Here is a 20,353-nt window from a genome sequence, read left to right as displayed (position 1 = left end):
TTTTTTTTTTTTAATTAAATAAAAGATGTCCATGTAAAGCAAGGCGTGTTTTTTTTTTTTTTAAACGACCATGTATAGTAAGGCTTTTTTTTGTTGTTTTTTTTTTTATTAAATAAAAGCTATCCGTGTAAAGTAAGGCGTGTTTTTTTTTTTTTTTTAAACGACCATGTATAGTAAGGCTTTTTTTTTTTTTTTTTTTTAATAAAAGATGTCCATGTCACGTAAGGCTTACGTCATTGCTGATCGCACAAACTGGAGGTGAGGACGAAATAAGAGATTCACGTCAAAAAATCCAAACTGTTCATTTAATATTGTAGCTATTGTGTAATGGTAAATAATTACATAAACCTCCCAAGTGCTGTAAAATAATATGTATTAGTTGACTGCAGTCAGAGAATACGCAGACACACATAAAAATGTCCAAGTTTAATAGTTAAAGAACGGAAAAAGAACTTTTGTTCGTCTTTTGGCACGCACTCTCAAACAATCCATTTCAATAACCGTCTTCACAGAGGCACTTCCTGCACACACGGCAAACTGTGAGCCAGCAAGCAAGCCGGCCGTCACATCGTTCACGTCGGCGGATATTGTGGCGATTTCAGAGCTTCCGGCGTCAAAGCACCTGAAAAGCTTCCAACGTCGGTCGCAACATGGCCAGCTGACAATCACGTTTTACGGCTTTCTTCTATTTAGACAAACCCAAATAAAAGGCACATAAAACATCGCGCATATGTTTACATAATTACTCTCCATGAACATACATTTTAAAAAAATGTGGGAATGTTTTACCTTTCTGCTAATCAGAAAGCCTAGTATGTACAAAACTTATCATTGTTAATGATCTAATACAAAATGTTTGATAAAAAAGTTTTTTCCTTTGCATGTGTCTGTCATTACTATAACTAAGTCCTCTTATCTAAACGGTTTGTACAAAGATATACATTCATTTGCCTTCACAACATCTGCCTTATTAAACCCCCCCAAAACAAACAAACAAACAAACAAACTGATAATGAGTTGGCCAAATAAACATTTTTCCACGTACCCGTCCCACGTTAAGTTGATTTAAAAAAATGTCAGTTTCTTGCAGTCATGACTCATAGCCATGAAACATAATCATGTTTCTCAAATGAATTTGTTACGATTTCAGACATCTGGCAAAACAAAACAAAACAAAAAAAACTTCCTTCACAGTATAATCCATCAAACAAAGACAGCGAGGAAGCGTCAGCATATGGAAAAGTCTTGCAAAGTCTTTCAGGCACATTTTGTTTATGGCCACTACAAAAGGACATATGACAGCACATGCTTGATATTACCCTAATTTTTTTTTTTTTAGTGTTTTGTTTTCATAGAATGTCACTACCCTAAAAAAAAAAAAGAAAGTTCAACATAAACAAGACAAGCTGAGTCCACATGCAACGTTGTCAATAAAACAATACCTATTAAATGAACTAAAAAATGTCCAAGATCATAATGCCATTCCACATTAGAGCATTTTTTCCCCCTTGGAGGACAGTGTTGACATGCACACAATGAAATGAGAACATCTGGGCTACCAAAACACCCACAAAAAAAAAAAAAAAAAAAAGTGGCCTTGGCAACAACAGACCGGACCCTCGTCTCATTCCGGCAAACTCAAATGCCCATTTTAAGTACCACTTTGTTGTCGTGTGCATTTCCTGGTTGGCTGCAAGTGCTTCCGAAAGCCGACTCGACGAAATGCTCAACTTTCAAACAGGCTTCACATTGTCAAACTTGTTTGGAATGAACATCACAACGCTACAGAATTATTGAGCATGGGATTAAAAAAAATATATAAAAAATAAAAATAAGAATAATAATAATAGCACTGCATTCAGGCCAAACTGAGAAAGTGTCAACACGTTTAACATTAAATGATGAAATGAGACTCCAAAAATGTAGAAACCAACATCTGGAAGAAAGTGATACCAATATGGTAGGCTACTATTATCTGTGCTATTTATTTAAAAAAAACAAAAAACTCATCTTATGCCTTTTTTTTTTAGTGCTGAGATTTTAACTCTCAAAATTGCTTTGATGTAATATAAACCCAACCGAAAAGTTTGAAGGTGAATGGTTGACAAGCTGAAAAAGGTGCCATCTGACCCTTGACCTTTGCTTCCTCATAAGCGAGACAAACTTTCAATTGATGTCATTGAATAGTAATTCCTGAAATGAGCTCAAAAAATGATATTAAATTATCTTTGAGCTGTGCTATCTCTCCCACAGAGAGTCTGATGACATTTAATATGAACAAGATTCCGTTTAATCAGTTAAGAGCACCAGCAGCAAAAAAATCTTCCCGTTTCCGTCCATCTCCAGGCGCCATTTTGGCTTTCTACCGCCCTCTGCTGTCCACTGGGGTGACACAAAATATTATTGCTAAGAAAACAGTTTGACATAAACGATAGAATAAATGAGTATTTTTCCTCGCCCGTTTCTTCATCATTTAAAGTCTTTGGAGCAGGGGTGTCAAACATGCGGCCCGCGGGCCGGATCAGGTACGCGAGATGATTTTGTAAAATAAAAATTTTTAAATGTCAGCCGGCCACAATCAACTCACATTCATTTGTAATTTCACAAGCTGTCCTCAGGTGAGCAATGAAACTTGGACGGGGAATCGTCGTCCTGGATGTCATTATTTTACACACAACTTAAAATACCCTTTGCTTAATTATTATTATTATTATTATTATTTTTAACATACAGCAACAAACATTTTAAATACGACACAAATTCAGTTACTGGTTACACAAATAGATAGGACAAGGATTAACGTCCTTATGTTATTAACTCTTTGACCGCCAAAAACGTTTAATAACGATTAGTAAAATCACGATGTATGCCGCCATAAACGGTAAATGACGTCAACTTTTCTTTTCTTTTTTTTTTTAACTGCCTGGTCAATGGATTGTGGAATCAAAAACACTAACTATGGCCAGCAGATGGCAGAATTTTATCTCTTTTCAATGGGCTGCCGGTATACGAAATTACAATGAAACATGGCGGAATCTGATGAAATAGAACGTTTTCAAGGATGACGTGAACGAAAAGCCTTTGTCATATCAAAGGTTTTTTTCGATAACGTGTGGCAGTAAAAAGAGTTAAAAACTGCGGTACGCAATGCATTCTGGGAACTTTTACGTTATATTCCGTTATTTTACCGATGCGGCCCCTCAGCTAACATGAGTTTGACACCCCTGCTTTGGAGGGCTGAAAATCCAATATAATCGGCCAACTTGCCCTTTTGACAGTTTATCTCAGAATAGGATATCAACCAACCAACCACCTCCGTCAGGTCGAGTTTAAATTCTTTCCGGAAAAATCTGGTCATTTTTTATGCGCTTGGTGGCAACGGATCAATTTGGCACTCGTGCTATTTGGACGGCCATTTTAACGTGGGTATCGTTCTTACATCGTAGCTTGGGGTGCAAAGTCGGACTGGCGCTTCCACAGGTCAAAAAGGCAACAAAATAGTCTTTTATATTTACAAAAAGAAAGAAAGGAAAAACAATAACTGTCATCAATAATATATTATAAAAGACTCATCTCAGTCATCCGAGTTTGACTTGCAGAATTGGGATGCCTGCTAACGTAAACATTCTAAAACCTACCCAACAACTTTTGGGCTCGCACAGTCCTCGTGCAACTACGCAAATCTATTGACCTCTACAGTTAAAGAATAAAACAAAACAAAACAAAAATCCATTTGACCTTTGATAATACTGTCTTTTAAGGGCAAAACTTCGGGAGAGTTGCTTTCAGTTGAAAACAAAAGAGGGAAAAAAAAAACCCAAACAAACAAACAAACAAACAAACAATCTCCCTTCTTTGTGTACCGTAAACCGTCATGTCCTCATATAAATACATTACAACAGTCCCACATTGATGACATCACAAAAAGTGTGACGAATATCCAGCGGTGATGACGAGCGAGCAGTTTGCAGCCATTGAACAATAACAAGACACGGTGAGGAATTGATTCTAAACGATATCGTTAACCAACCTCGGAAACGTCAACACAAACCCAAATATTGCTCAACACCGCCATCCAAAATATGGAAGCTGTTATTTTTTTCCCCCCACTTTAACCTTAAAATACAGAAACTAATACTGATTAGTCCTCTCAAATAAAACCATGAAATAGAATCCTAATATGGAAGCATTTAAGAAACCCTCTGGCAACTCTGCTGGGCGTACGATTTGTTAAGGTGTCACATTTATTGACATCAAATGCCCGACGCATAGTAAAAAATTTTTTTTTTTTATCTGGTTGTACAGTGAATAAACAGAAATTGTGAAATTCTAAAAAAAAAGGATCGGGCTTTTCCGTTTTGCGTTTGCTCGAAAAGCAAACGAGCCAGCAAACAAGCATTTATCTCTTATGTGGGAAAATAATCAAAACACGTCGAAAGAGAAAAGAGAAAATTATGGGTGGAAGTGTAACTGATGACAACGTAATCATTGGTGATAAAACCTTCAATATCGATGATCATACGAGTGAATAACTGTTTGAAAATATAACCTGGACTAAAATGTAACAATGTACAATTTTGAGAGAAGTTAAACTTATCCACAAATATGAATTCCAATGAAGCCGGCAGATTGTATTCAAACGTAAATAAAAACAGAAGATGATTTGGAAATCCTTTTCAACCGATATTCAGAAAAGATTTTTCATGCCAAAACTATTTTTTTTATTTTATTTTTTTGGAGGGGCAAATATTCCATTCTTTCATTTTGAATGTAAATGTTTGCAACAATGTTCCACAAAAGCCGAGATGGGGGTTAGCGTGTACTTCACTTCATAAATATGGCACTTTACTGGACTGTTTTTATTTTCATTTATTTAATTCAATCTCCGGTGTAATAACCTTATTTATTGATTGAATTTTTATTTTTATTATTATTAATTCAATCTCTGGTGTAATAACCTTATTTATTGATTGTTTGAATTTTTATTTATTTTATTTTTATTATTAATTCAGTGTCTGGTGTAATAACCTTATTTACTGATTGATTGAATTATTTTTTGTTTTATTTTTATTATTATTAATTCAATCTCTGGTGTAATAACCTTATTTATTGATTGATTGAATTATTTTATTATCTGTTCTTATTGCTGCTGGATATGTAAATTTCCCAGAGGGAGGATCAATAAAGTCTAAAAACTGACTGAAAACCAACACTGAAAGTGTGACCTTCGACCCCTCAGGCAGCACTGCATTAAAAAAAAAGAAAAAAAAAAAGGCAACATTCCAAATGCTAATGCTAACAAACTATTCTCATGCAAAGCGAAAGCCGTCCATCAACAAAACCCAGAAAAGCCGCCAGCTTCTTCTAAGTAGAAAAGTGGCTTGCGGTCTGACGAGTCCACATTCCAAACTGTCTTGGGCAATCATGAGGTGTCGTGTCCTCCAGGCTAAAGAGTTAAACGACATTTTGGACTGTTGCAAAGTAAAAAAAAAAAAAAAAAAAGCCATCATATGTGATGGTATGGCATGTGGGGCTTGCACATCTGGAGAATGCACAATTAGTGCTGGTTTTGGTGCAATGTATATGTTGGCATTCAAGCCATGACTATTTCATGGACGTCTCAGCATATTTCAGCGAGAAAATGACGAGGAACACATTAGTAAACATGTCCCCGTCTCAGCTTTTTTTTTTTTTTTTGGAACATGTTGCATCAAATTGAGGATGAATTGATATTTGGGTGGGGCGGAAAAACAATCAGTTTGAACATTAAATAGCATTTCTTCAATTGGCCCTATGTAGGTAGTAAAAGATTTCCAATTCCATGTATTTTTATTTATGTTTTACACGATGTACGGCCGTCGAAATGAGGTTTTCATGATCGATGCAATGACAGTGGAATAGTTTGAAAGACATGGTGCAAAATTGTAATCAAACTGCCTCGAACTGCTTCTAATGTCAAGTCGTGGCTGATTAGAATGCATTTTCAAATATTAAATTCAAAAGGGAAAACATGTCGCTTGGAAAATCTTTGGCATAAACGTTTTTGCTGACGTGGTTGGATAATAAAAATATACCAAAACCAACGTGAAGTGTTAAATTAGACACCAGCCAATCATAACAGTTGATGTGCTACTGTTCTTTGTCCCATTCAAAGATAAAAGACGTAGTTTTGTTTTTAAAATTCATAAGGACGGCTTTGCCGATAATTTGATTGACATCATTTTTGCATCAATGTGATGAATTCATTCGTCGGACGTGGAAATCACTGACTTCACAACTTCAAGGGATACTTCACTTATGTCGCCCATTATAGCAATAAAAAGTTCATATTTTGTCTATAAATAGTTTGATACTTTCATTATTTTTCCACGTACAATTAGTAACCTTTAAAAACGCATTTTGCAACCTGCCGTCGACTTAAAATGACATCACAAGGGCTCAGGGAACCAATCACAGCTCACCTCTTTTCTTGGTCATGTGACATTCACAAGCTGAGCTGTGATTGGTTGTGATGTCATTTTCAGTCGACAGCAAGTTGCAAAATGTGTTTTGAAAGGTGCCAATTGTACGTGAAAAATATTGAAAGCATCAAATTTAATTATAGACAAAATATTAACCGTTTGACTGCCAAAAATGGCTAAACAAGTATCCTTCTAATATTATCACAATCAATGTTTTTTTTCCCCAAGCTTTTCCCTCTCATAAATACAAACAAATTAATTTTAGTGCTGAATTACGCAATTTCAGAATCCGTGTAGGTTGTGGGATGCCGTTGGATTATTTCGGACGGCGTTGAACATATTGCGCAATCCACTGTGAGCGCTATGATAACGAAGTTTTGACAGGTTCATCTATTATCAGGCAGTTTACATTCTCAACACTTACAAAAACAAAAACCCTACCAAGGAGGCGAGGATGGCAGAACTTGGGATAGAAAAGGCATGCTCTCCATGGGCCGCATGGCGATGTTCAGCGGGCCGGCGATATTCATGGGCATGGCCACGGGGTGGGCGATATTCATGTGGCCGCCGGTGGGGATGTTGACGGAGGCCAGGTTGACGGGCCCCGTGATGGTGACCGGGTGCTGCAGGTTGACGGGGCTGCTGATGTTGACCGTGCTGGTGGTGATGTTCATCTGGGCGGCGATGGTGACCGGGTTGCCGGCACTGCCGCCGCGGTTCAGCGCCGAGGTGACGGCCGCCGAGTTGGTGACCGGCGTCGTCGTGGCGGAGTTGGTGTGCACGTTGTTGCCGTCTAGGATTAAAAAACAAAACAAAAACAAAAATAAATAAATAAAAGCACAGTCACCTTGGTGTGAATTTTCTAAACGTCAGTACAGTAACGCTGCGTTCTCACCAAAAGCCGGGGAAGGCGTTTCGCCGGCGCGGTTGCATTGTAGTCGATGGAGTTTGCGCGCAACGGAACGAAAGTGCGCCGGGCGGCGCCGAGGACGCGTTTGGCGCGCTGGGACGCGGAGCGCAGCGGCGGAAATCCGCACACTCTCATATTCGCCAAAGTTAAAAAAAAATAAAAAAATGAACATAATTCCCCCACGGAACGTTGGGACGAAGGGAGAGTTCCGGGTGGGAAGGTTTTGTTCTGTGGAAAAGGGGAGTTAGCCTGTTAGCTTCTAGCTGAGTGGGGAGTTGCTGTTAAGACCTCAATAAAACGCCAACCAGTCTTTGGCTCCGCCCTTCAACACTCCGACTCCCGTCACTGCTCGCTACAAACTCTTAATATGTTATGTCGTTACTGACATTAGCAGGCATGTCAGTCATGTAACGTTAGTTTACCGTACGCTTATTCAGCCTGTTGTTCTCTCTTTTATTTTTATTTGAAATTGCCTTTCAAGATGACATGTATGTTTTTGGTGTTGGATTTTACCAAATAAATTTCCCCCAAAAATGCGACTTATACTCCAGTGCGACTCATATATGTTTTTTCCTTCTTAATTATGCATTTTTCGGCTGGTGCGACTTATAATCCGTAGCGACGTATAATCCGAAAAATACTTGTTAATGAACCGCAATGTTTATCATCCATGCCAAAGCTATTTTTAGCACAAATGCCGGCCGCCCGATTGCCGCTAAAAATAACGAAAGTGCTACCACGTGCCTCAAAAAAGGAGAAAATCGTGCCACGGCTGTTTAGTCCCAGGAAAGAAGTGGAAGTATTTGGCGGTGCTCACTTTTTGTTGACTCGCTATAAAGTGCTCCACTTCCTTGTTCACCAAGGGACACGCCTCCTCCGCTCCGGTGCGCACAAACACGTGAATGATGAGTGGCAATCGTTCCCAAAAAAATAAAATAAAATAAAAATAATAATAAAAAAATATATTAAAAAAAAAAACCTCTACACGGTAAAACGCTGGCAAAGGAAGCGTTCCGGTTCGCCTTTTCAGATTTGGTGAGAACGCAGCCTAAAGCAAAGAGTCCAATCAGCTTCCGTCGTTTCTTTTACCTGGTTCACTGAAAACGTAAATGCATCATTTCAACATTATGTAGTAATATTGGTGGAGAAACCTACCTTTGTGAGAGTTGTCAATTAGGACTTGGAAGGAGTTATTTAAAATCTCTCCTACAGTCAAATCACCTAAGGAGTAAATTCAAAAAGCAGGATCAATAGACTCAACGGCTAACTGTCTGATTGTTGAAAAATGGCTAATTTTGAACATTAATACATTGTATAAAACATCCTCAGATCTATATGCGGGAGGCTAGATGAACACAACGATGCACGACTGTTAATAGGACTGATTTAGTTTAGGGCGAGGACATTGTCGATGTTAACGAGTCTGGCCCAAGCAGCACCGATTGTTACCAAAAAATCGGGGCATTTGTGTCCCAGTTAATATCTGTTTTTAATTTTGCTGACAAATTAGGATGAAAACAGCCAGGTAGTGTGCATCTAGCCTGCATGATGGTCCAGTTTGTGGTTAATTAATTCAAATAATCTACTGATCCTGCTTCATGAACTTGAACCAACTAGCACTGGCACAATTTTATACACACTACAAATGACAAAAACCTTCATTTTCACCAGTCAGAGAAAAAAACGTCTTCATAGGGAAATGGTGAAACATGACTTAATCAAAACTGGCCACTTTGTGTTAAGTAGACTTTGGAATTGCATGTTGAAGCTAGCAACTACAGGACTGGATTACCTTTTCGTGGCCCTGAGTGATTCCACTGCCAGTCACTTATGCCTATTCGAAAATACAGACACATGAGGGGGTTACAAAAAACACATTTGCCATCATCGGGGGACTTTGGTTGGCATGCTTAAAGCGATACTTTATTTAGTTAGCCATTTTCAGCAGTGAAAAGTTATTTTCATTTTTTTTCTATAATCAATATATATAGATCAATATAACAACTTGATTATTTTGTTCTCTCTCTCTCTACCCTCCCTTCCTTGTGCAAACTTGCACCCGTTGCACGTTCGAGACTAAATGACCATCTGACAATTCAGAATTGACAATCGTTTGCAGGCTCTTCGAAGCCAACGACGAGGACCGTTCGCGTTCATTTCTGTTTCATATTCCACTGACGCACACAAAAGTACCCCCCCCCCCCACACACACACACATTAGAGTCCCAGTTTTGCGAGTGAATGTTTATTCATGAGGAGCAAAGTCTAAATTTTGACACGCAAACTGCAATATAAACTAGGGACGTAACGATAACGGCAATATCGTGATATTAAAACTGCCACAATATAACCGGCGTCGTCATCATATATATATATATATATATATATATATATATATATATATATGTATATATATATGTATATATATATATATATATATATATATATATATATATATATATATATTTATATATTTATATATATATATATATATTTATATATATATATATATAATTAGTGCAGTTAAACGATTACAATTTTTAATCTGATTAGTCACACTTTTTAATTTAGATTAATCACGATTAATCAGCTAAATTACTTGCGTATTCGCACAATATAAAATAAATAAAAAATACCATAATATTATAATACATAATACAAAAATATTTTCTATATTAGCTTTTTTTTTTTTAAGAATATTTTTTTAGATTTTTTTTTTTTTCGAATATTGTGACCTTTTGTGTTTTTACGTGTTTTTAAATCTATTCATTGTACATGAAAAATATTGAAGTTCTCATTATAATTATACACAAAATATCTTCTCTTACTGTTGAAAATGGCTCAATGAGTCAAGTATCCCTTTAACATGGCTTCTGTGTTTTGGAGCCTTAAAATCAATCGACTACTGGCATGGCACCTTTCATTTCTGATCGGTTTGTGAAAAAACAACTTTGCACCACAGTGCTGTTGGAATGTTCATGCATATTAGTATTCGTTTACACGGTCGTAGTTCCCCAGAACGCTGGCCCCCAGTGCTGAAAACAAAAAAAATACTCCAGGAAACTCTGGTTGTATATAAAGTGTATCTATGCTCAGTTCAGATTTGGTTTTGCCTGTGAGGACTACATTTGTACAAGTTCGACGTCTAACCACATGAAAACAAGCTAGCTGTCAATGAGTGGAGAAAAAAAAAAAAGCAATTTTGTAGCTGTGAGAAGATGAAAAGTCCATTTGCGCCATTGCACAAATATTGGCCAAAACGAGGAGATGAAGAAAAACAGCAGCAATTACTAACAGAAACATTGTGACAGCTGAAAAGGCCCGAAAACAACTGTTGATGAGCTGACATCAATTTCATTACGTACAGCTGAGCAACATTTAACTCATTCGATGGAACCTATCAAAAGAAAGATTAAAGTTTTTTCTTTCATCAGGGAAAAAAAAAAGTTTATTTCTATCTGTTTCCGTTTTGCAGCAATTAGCATTAGAAGAGAGCTAAGTTTCATCAGTTTTCGCAAATCTATTTAAAATTGGAAGTAATTGAGCTTTTTTTCTACATGGCCCTGGTTGATCTCCTTTGCTCTGCTGCCACCTGCTGGCCGTTTGTGTAATAACTACCATTTCTGCAACCGTTCTTTGCAGTTGAGAGGCTGCATCAAAGCCTTCTGTATCTAGCATAAAATAAAATGTATAAATACGTCTTTGGGACACTTAAAAATAAAAAATAAATAAATAAAATAACAAAAACGTATTTACACGTTATTGGGAGCAAATGAGTTCAAAAAAATTACATCATACATATAAAAAAAACAAAAAAAACAAACTAAAATACAAGTACAATAAAGAGGCTGCAGTTAAGTCAAGTCATCTTTATATATTTGTTATGTTATTGTTATTAGCATTGTCGATGTTAAATACTTTCCCATGGTTGTCGCCAGGTTGCAACTTATTCAAGCTAATTCACGACCCACAAATCATACTGGATGACGACCCCAGTGAATTTGTAGACGAGAAAGCTGCATCACGATTGGTCTTTTGTTTGCTCTACAGCTGCGCAATGCCGCCACATGGTGTTAACATTGAGTACTGCAAGTGAACTAAAATTGCTTGCCTCTTTTTTTTTCCCCCCCCCCACAGTTTTGAGGGACAAATCTATCCAAATGCATACAGTAGCACGGCACAGCAACACCAGCATTTGGTTTTTTTTGTGTTTTTTTAATAAAAGAAATTGTAACACACAAACACCGACTGACCACTATATTGCAGTATTATATGAAATAACTCATTTAATGGGGTATTTAAAAAAATAAATAAATAAATAAACTATGGAGTGTGGCGTCACTGTAAATACACGTCGTATGACTGGATTGCATTCAAGATATTGAGTCGAATTGTGAAATGTGGAGACAGTCTACCTTTATTGTTACATTGGTTGCTGAAGCTGGCCTGGCCGTGAGTCTTGAGGTGACTTGTGATGTAGGCGGCACTGAGCATTTTGCCACAGATGTTGCAGGTGACTTTGCCTTCGTGTCTGATCATGTGAGAGCGGAGACGGTCTTTGGTAGCGAAAGCAGACGTGCAGGCCTGAGACGGAAAACAAACAGGAAGAGACACTCAAATAATTAGCCACAATTCACTCTTTTACTGCTATGCGTTATTACCAAAAAAAAATTAATTAATTAAAAAAAATAACAAAACAATGCCAGCGGATTTCGAGCATTTTAACTCATTTTTCAAAGCAAACGGAATGTGGTGTTCTTTTGCTACATAAACAACATGGCTACCACGTGAAAGATTGCATTCCATTCTTTCATTAGAAAAAAAAAAAAAAAAAAGTATGTTTCTACCTTATTCCATTCTTTTGTAATTGATTTATATTATATATATCAGTTACCGTTACTTGGCACTTGAAAGGCCTCTCTGAGGAATGGACGTGCTTGACATGACAGCTTAGGTGATCAGGCCTGCACAGAATGACAAGAGACATTCAAGACAATTAATATGAGCAAAATCACTTCCTTTGTTTACAAAATAGATCAGTGAAAATGCTTCATAGACCAACTACGTCATGGAAACGCAGCGTACTGCAAAAGATTGAGGATATAGAACAGGGTTACTACGACTAAAAGTTGTAAGTTACATCTGCAAGTTAAAAAAAATTCAAGACTAAGACCTACTAAAAAGCTATGGAGGACCAAAACTGCCCAAATTCTAAATAAATAAATGACTACATAAATAATGACTAAAAGACGATCTAAATAAAGAAACAAATTAATTAAATACAAAAATGGAAATAAATGACTAAATAAATAACTGAAAGTGAAAAAAACGGATATAAAAAATATATTCAAAAATTAAATACAAACGTATTTATTTATTGATATATATTTTTTCTGTTTTTATTTCCATTTATAGTTATTTTATTTTGATATAATTTCAGAATGATATTTTTTATATCCATATTTATTTTCACTTTTAGTCATTTCTTTCTTTCTTTATTTATATTTTGGTCCTCTATAAAAAGCTCATTCATGTTGGGGGAAAAAGAAATCCGATCCTCTAAAGACCCTCTACAAAACGTACTGTACTCTTTACCGGCATTTTAATACGCTCAAATGTCAGGGCTAATGTTTGACTGTTTTATTTCTACCAAAGTCGAACGCACATACCTGGAGAATCCTTTCCCACACACGGAACAAATATAAGGCTTGTGAACGCCGCCGTCGTGGGAGCGCGCGTGATACGTCATCCGGTCCTTCCTCTTGAACCTCTGATGGCAGATGGGACACTCGAAGGGCTTCTCGTCCGAGTGCGACAACTTGTGGCGGTTGAGGTGATACACGTCCCTGAAGGCCTTTCCGCACATGTCGCAGCCGTGATTCTTTTTCACCACTTTCGGGGGCTTCTTGGGGACGTTCTGCTGCTGTTGGTGCTGCATGGCGGCCACGATGCCGGCGCCCGTCGCCGCCGACGTGGTGGCCGTTGTCAGAACGCCGGCCACGGTGGTGACGTACGACGGGTGGCCGCCGTTATCGCGAGGTACGGCGGAGACGATCGGCACCATGGTGGGAGCCGGTTGCGTCTTCTTGGGCCGCGAGACCATCTTGACGCCGGTGTGGCACGACTCGTGCCGCCGCAGGTGGTAGCTGTCTCGGAAGGCCTTGTTGCAAAAGCCGCAAATGAACGGCGTCTTTGATTTGGGCTCTTTTTTGACCACAACAAGTGGAGGTGCTCCTCCTCCGCCGCCGCCGCCTCCTCCAGTCCCGCTGGCCACATTGTCTTTCAGGAGTTCCGCGGCGCTGACTGGAGGTTTCTGGTCCAACAATATGGGCAGCACTGGTTTCTGATCAGGCGGCTCTGTTCCGGACGTGAGCAAAGGCAAGAGGCTGTTCCCGGCTAATTGGTGCTGGTGGTGGAGCGCCTCGTTGGCCTGCTGCGATGACAAAAACAGAGGAGGACGATTGGTTTTGGAAAAACAAGGACTGTTGCATTAGGGATGCACGATAATAATCGGCAATTATCGACCAATTTGACGTCAAACAGATAAAACAGATAATAGAGAAATCTGCCGATAATTACAGACATGCCATCTGTTGTGGTTGTGTCTCATATCAATAAAATTCGGCTTCCTGGTACTTTACATACATTGAAACATTCTGCAAAGTTTATAGAATGTTTCAATGTATTTGTTAGACTTATAGTGGGACTCAAAAGTATATTTGTATTCAAGTTAATTTTGCAAACAATTAGCGGCTTTAGGGGTGTGCCCCAAAAAAAAAATGGATTCATAAAAGAAATCGAGATTGTCATTTATTAATCGAATCGATATTAATATCCAAAAATCTATTTTATTTAAATTAGAAATGAAGAAGAAGGGGGAAAGGCAGTTGTAGCCCACATGCTGTTTTTGTGGAAAAAGGCACTTACAATACAAAATTAATAAATGTTTAAACAAAAATAAATAAATAAATTAAAAAAAAAAAAACGTAATCGTAATCGAATCGTGAGACAGTCAAAGATTCCCAGCCCTATAAATAACTAATGCATTTTCATACAAATCTTACAGTGTACATGTACAAGTTTACTGGTTAGTATTTTCAAAATTTGAGGGGAAAAAAAAAAATCGCAGCAATGGACTTACAAAATTTGTATTGGGATTAATCGGTATCGAATCAAATCGTGACCCACGAATTGTGATGTGAATCGAATCGTCAGGTACTAGGCAATTCACAATCCTAGTCCTCGCCCTACATTTTGAATTCAAATCAATTCTAAAAACATCCCAAATCGAGCAGCTGGTGGATTGAATTGTTGGACATGGCGCATCGGTTGCGTTGTGGATAAACTTGTGACTTTTGCAGCGAAACGCAACCACAATTTGAATTCAAAAATAAATCAATCGAAGAACTTCCTAAAACTAAAGTAGAAAACGGACAATAAAGCAGACAGTTTGCAACAACTGCAGCTTTTCAAACAATCTGTACAAGAGGACATCTTAAGTCTGCAGCTGCTGGCGGCCATTGTTCAATTGGTCATGGCGGATTCCCAGTGGGATAAGACAGAACAGACGGTGGAAGCTTGTATGAATATTTTGGCAGGAGGGAAAAAAAAGAAGAAACTCACAATGTAACTAGCTGGTTTACAACTGGTCAGCTCTTTTTTTCTTTTTTTTCTTCTCCTGAAATGACCATAGGGCAGGGTTAAAGACCTGACCCTTGCCTTTTCAGGTTCAACCAAGCATCCAAACACAGTCAGCCAAGCAGGGGAGATGTATTTTGAGTAAGGGGGGGGCAGGACCCAATGTGCTCCGTTTTTACCCCACTGTGTTCTTTTATGTACAACACAAATCTGAGGCCTGATGCGCTTCGGGGGAACGTTCAGCTGCCAGCCGGATCCCTTCTGAACACAAGGAAGCCACGCTATGTGTTTTAGCGTGGCCGAGCGACTCACACATTGTCACATCGCTTTTAGATTTGCCACGCCGCGCTACTTGGACTACAATCGTTACCGCAATTAGCATTTTCTGAGCGTATTTATCCACGACTGGGGAAAACCAAAGCCTGCTGTCCCATAACCTTTAACCCTGCGCTGTCAGAGCAACCCTAACCCTCCAATTATTCAATCGATTAATCGGCTCAAAGCCCCACACCCTCCAACAAATTTACCCAGTTTTTTTTTTTTTTTTTTTAAAGTTCATTAAGGTTGAACCTGAGCTTAATTTAGTATATATAAATTAGGGGTGTTTAAAAAAAAAAAAAATCAATTCGGCAATATATCGCGCAATTCTCAAATTGATTCAATAGGCAGCCGAATTGATTTTATAGTGATGCACGATATGAAAAATTTCAACCAATACCGATAATTTCCTGCTTTGTATGGTCGATACCGATATTTTATTTTATTTTTTTTAAATATTTAAGATAGCCTTCATATAATCTGGAATTTGTGCATCCAGGAATGGAAAAACTGATGTTTTTAGTAGCTCTGATTATGACCGCAAACAAATGTGTCTCTTTCAAAATGTGTATTTTCTCGATGAAATGGCTAACAGATAATTACACAAAATAAAAAGTTAGTTTTTAAATTAATATCTGGAAAAACAAAACATTCATGTATGTATGCATTATGCAATAGGAATGCATTTATTCAACCCTAAGTGCAATAGTGCACGAGGATGAGGTGGGTGAACGTTTATGTCAGGTGACAAAAGAAAAGTGCGGTCTCAACTTTTCCAACAAGCAAATAAATAAATAACATGCTTCTATTATGACAGTATTAGAACATGCTAGTATTAGCAGCGAACGGCTGCTTTTATTTATTTATTTATTTTTCATCTTAAACTGTAGACTAGTTTGGGCACCTTAACGATGCATTCGGATGAATGGATGACGGAAAGATGAACTTTCTTTAGCCAAGTTTAAGATGAAAAGAAGCAGCCGTTCGCTGCTAATACTGCTGGCAAGCAACCACTCGAACGTTGCGTGCGCATGCGTATTACATAATGCCACAGAAAAGCTAAACCGTGGGTGCGGTTTACTAAACTGTGGGTACGGATTAGTAAACTGTGGGTACGGATTAGTAAACTGTGGGTACGGATTAGTAAACTGTGAGTACGGATTAGTAAACTGTGAGTACGGATTAGTAAACTGTGTGTACGGATTAGTAAACTGTGTGTACGGATTAGTAAACTGTGGGTACAGATTAGTAAACTGTGGGTACAGATTAGTAAACTGTGGGTACAGATTAGTAAACTGTGGGTACGGATTAGTAAACTGTGGGTACAGATTAGTAAACTGTGGGTACAGATTAGTAAACTGTGGGTACAGATTAGTAAACTGTGGGTACGGATTAGTAAACTGTGTGTACAGATTAGTAAACTGTGGGTACGGATTAGTAAACTGTGGGTACAGGTTAGTAAACTGTGGGTACAGATTAGTAAACTGTGGGTACGGATTAGTAAACTGTGGGTACGGATTAGTAAACTGTGGGTACTGATTAGTAAACTGTGGGTACGGATTAGTAAACTGTGTGTACAGATTAGTAAACTGTGGGTACGGAGTAGTAAACTGTGGGTACAGATTAGTAAACTGTGTGTACAGATTAGTAAACTGTGTGTACAGATTAGTAAACTGTGGGTACGGAGTAGTAAACTGTGGTAAAGATTAGTAAACTGTGGGTACAGATTGCTAAACTGTGGGTAAAGATTAGTAAACTGTGGGTACGGAGTAGTAAACTGTGGTAAAGATTAGTAAACTGTGGGTACAGATTGCTAAACTGTGGGTAAAGATTAGTAAACTGTGGGTATAGATTGCTAAACTGTGGGTACAGATTAGTAAACTGTGGGTACAGATTAGTAAACTGTGGGTACAGATTAGTAAACTGTGGGTACGGATTAGTAAACTGTGGGTACGGAGTAGTAAACTGTGGGTACAGATTAGTAAACTGTGTGTACAGATTAGTAAACTGTGTGTACAGATTAGTAAACTGTGGGTACGGAGTAGTAAACTGTGGTAAAGATTAGTAAACTGTGGGTACAGATTGCTAAACTGTGGGTAAAGATTAGTAAACTGTGGGTATAGATTGCTAAACTGTGGGTACAGATTAGTAAACTGTGGGTACAGATTAGTAAACTGTGGGTACAGATTAGTAAACTGTGGGTACGGATTAGTAAACTGTGGGTACGGAGTAGTAAACTGTGGGTACAGATTAGTAAACTGTGGGTACGGATTAGTAAACTGGTTACGGTTTACTAAACTGTGGGTACAGATTACTAAACTGTGGGTACAGTTTAGCAAAAATAAAAAAAATTCAGACCCTGACACTAGAGGGGCTCCGTAATAACCAATAGAGAGTGAGCAATTAAACAATCTTGGTTCGTTGCGAGTGCTGTAACTTTAAATTGTGACAAAAGTGACAATTGGCAAGTGTATTAACACTATTACTAAGTTTTAACTTACTACAAATCTCTACTGATAACTTAAGGCCCAATGACGTTTCAAATAAAAATCGGTATCTACTCAAAAAATATACTACTAATAATAATAATAATAATAATAATACTAATAATAATAATAATACGACCGACTGTTCCATTTGACGTAGTGGTTTTCAACATTGAGATTCTTGCTCAGTCTCGCTATTAAAGCGACGCTCCTGCGGTTTGCGGTCACATCCGAAAGTTTGCAATCGTTGCGCGTAATCTTTTCGCAAAGGGGCTCCGCGTGCTACCGATCTTAGCATTGAGTTTACATTGTTATCAGCCAACTTGACTTGTGTGATGATGAACTCACTTTTCGACCGTGCGTCCTGGACGGGTGGTACGCTCACTAAAATCACTGAGCCAAATCCGCTCAAGTCAACTGTGAAGTAAGATTGCTGCAGTGCCGAGGAGAAACGAAAGCTGCTGGGCGAAACGATTAGCCTTAGCATGGCTACATGGAAAAGCAATGGCTCGGGCTATTGAGTTAGCGCGCGCGCGCAACAGTGGCTCAGCGGACATTTCACGTCAATTCCGAGTTTTAAAAACACTAAAATGGCGCACGTCAGTTGTCATTAACCCGACTTGAATGAGGTTTGGTCTTCAGCGAATCGGCGCGTCAGACGAATGTGGTTCTCGTCTTCGGTACAGTAGTTTGCTGCTTGGATGAGCTAGCTAGAAGGCTAATGCTAACACCTTTGTTTTTGCTGGGCAAACTCTACTTCAGTTTCAAAAAGCGAGACAAAACATCACTACTTGACTCTCATCATTTGTACGACCAGCGCGCATTTTGTCAGACGCGCGTAGGTGCCGTGTTGAACTTACTTGGAATAAAAACGTACTCCAGCTCGGTTCCATTGCAACTCTTGTGCTAAAAAACCTGCAGGAAACCAAGAAGGAATTCTCAACAAAGCGGCCAGCTAAACATGGCAGCAACTTCCTGTCATCCCGCGGGCTGAACCAAATAAAATGGACCAGCTCGGCTGGATTCGACGACGGATTTCCGTTTTGTCAAAATATTTATTTACGCCCTACAATTCAATTAGGATCATTTTAATAGAGGGAAATCTATATTGTTATCAACATTTTGTTTTGACCGAATTCATATGTAAGCATTTAGAGTTTTAAAACTGAAAAGTCAACAAAAAAAAAAAAGAGTGAGACTGACTTACATTTAGTTACATTGAAATGTTTGTCCCTCCATCCATTCTCTCTCGTGCTCATCCTCACTTGGGTCATGGGTATGCTGGAGCCCATCCTAGCTGACACCTGGGCGAGATGCAGCAAATCGACGCTGAGCTGGTCGCCAGCCAATGGCAAGAAGACAAATAAACAACTATTCAGACTCGCATTTATACGTTTAATTTCATTCCATCTCTGATTCACTTACACATGCATATATGTTTTGTTTTTTTTTTGGAATGTGGAAGCAAATCTAAGCGTGCATGGGGAGAACTTGTAAACTCTTCACAGGAAGGCCAGAGCCCAGATTGGAACCCACAACCTCTCCACTGTGAGGTGAAAGTGCTAAACACCGTGTCACTGAAATGTTGTATTACCTTTGGGTTTTTTTGGGGGGGGGGTTTTCTGAGCCAATGAAAAAAAAAAAGATCAAATGTACAAATCACAGAGCTACTATGTTTTTCCTCACAGAAAAGTGACAAATTCTAAAATCATAATCCTCCCATGACTCACAATGTTAATATTAGGGATGTGCTAAAAAAAAACAAAAAAAAAAACGATACGGCAATATATCGTTGCGGGCCTGATTACAATACACGTATCGATACGCAGGCGACAGAATCGATATTGGTTGTTAACTTTAAATAGGCAGTTAGCGTTTGCATTTGCAGCTTGCATTGTACCTAAGAAATAAAAACCGGCAGCGTCTTTGAAGTTAATTGCCTTCAATTAATGCAAAAATAGCTCACCAGTGATTGGACGCTGTGTCTTGCTAAGAAAAATGAAAGCAGAGGAAGAATATCAACATTTATTTACTTATAAACTTTTGTCTCAATGTACCAATTTTCCTATATTTTGTTTAAAAAAACAAAACAGAATGTGTTACATGAAAAAATGCTGTTTTTATTTCCCCAAATACTTCAAATAAGCACATTTTCGAGCTGTCATTTTAATACTTTGATATTTTTGCTCATATCGGCTCATGCCTATTAATACATTTTCTCGGTGTGTCTGTGAAAAATGCTCCTTGCTCTGCAGTACATAAAAATGTAGTCCAGGCATGCCGCTTGGTGCTAAACCAGAAGAGCTCCTAACAAAAAAAAACATTTTTGTCATCCAGCATAATAAACATATCCTTTAGGTATATACTAGGTATATATTAGGTTATTGTAAAATGCAAGTCAATTAATGTAAAATATCGGGATACGTATCGCCTTGAAGATCATGTATTGGGATACATATGTATCACGATACGTATCGTGACCACTGTATCGCGATACGTATCGTGACCCCGCATCGCGATACGTATCGTGACCCCGTATC

The 20,353-nt window shown here is 38.2% G+C and overlaps 1 protein-coding gene across 5 annotated transcripts; it reads right to left on the bottom strand.

The window, feature by feature from the left end:
- Window positions 1–407: 407 nt before the first annotated feature.
- Window positions 408–19,733, bottom strand: vezf1b (vascular endothelial zinc finger 1b). 5 transcript variants are annotated; one of them, XR_013287835.1, is made up of 9 exons: window positions 19,021–19,733; window positions 18,674–18,728; window positions 13,041–13,804; window positions 12,266–12,335; window positions 11,787–11,955; window positions 9,164–9,205; window positions 8,527–8,592; window positions 4,959–7,254; window positions 408–4,898 (listed from the first exon to the last, which is right to left on the bottom strand). XR_013287835.1 is itself a non-coding variant. In XM_077540528.1 (8 exons), coding segments are annotated over exons 1-8 (1,524 nt in total). In that variant the 5' UTR covers window positions 19,023–19,733; the 3' UTR covers window positions 408–6,898. The 5 variants fall into 5 exon arrangements, 4 of the variants coding, with proteins under 4 accessions (XP_077396654.1, XP_077396656.1, XP_077396655.1 ...); XM_077540528.1 differs by having other exon boundaries at window positions 408–7,254; XM_077540530.1 differs by lacking the exon at window positions 8,527–8,592 and having other exon boundaries at window positions 408–7,254.
- Between the last annotated feature and the right edge of the window lie 620 nt (window positions 19,734–20,353).

Source organism: Festucalex cinctus, chromosome 13, assembly GCF_051991245.1.
Source record: "Festucalex cinctus isolate MCC-2025b chromosome 13, RoL_Fcin_1.0, whole genome shotgun sequence".
In the NCBI taxonomy this organism is placed as follows: domain Eukaryota; kingdom Metazoa; phylum Chordata; class Actinopteri; order Syngnathiformes; family Syngnathidae; genus Festucalex; species Festucalex cinctus.
This window is presented reverse-complemented; position numbering and strand designations above follow the sequence as displayed.

What these genes read in the sequence shown, in the direction of transcription:
- vezf1b (XM_077540528.1), bottom strand. An exon ending in TCACTCAGGGCCACGAAAAG is followed by an intron (nt 8,593 to 9,163) that starts GTAATCCAGTCC and finishes TTTACTCCTTAG; the next exon opens with GTGATTTGACTGTAGGAGAG. An exon ending in AATTGACAACTCTCACAAAG is followed by an intron (nt 7,255 to 8,526) that starts GTAGGTTTCTCC and finishes TTTTAATCCTAG; the next exon opens with ACGGCAACAACGTGCACACC.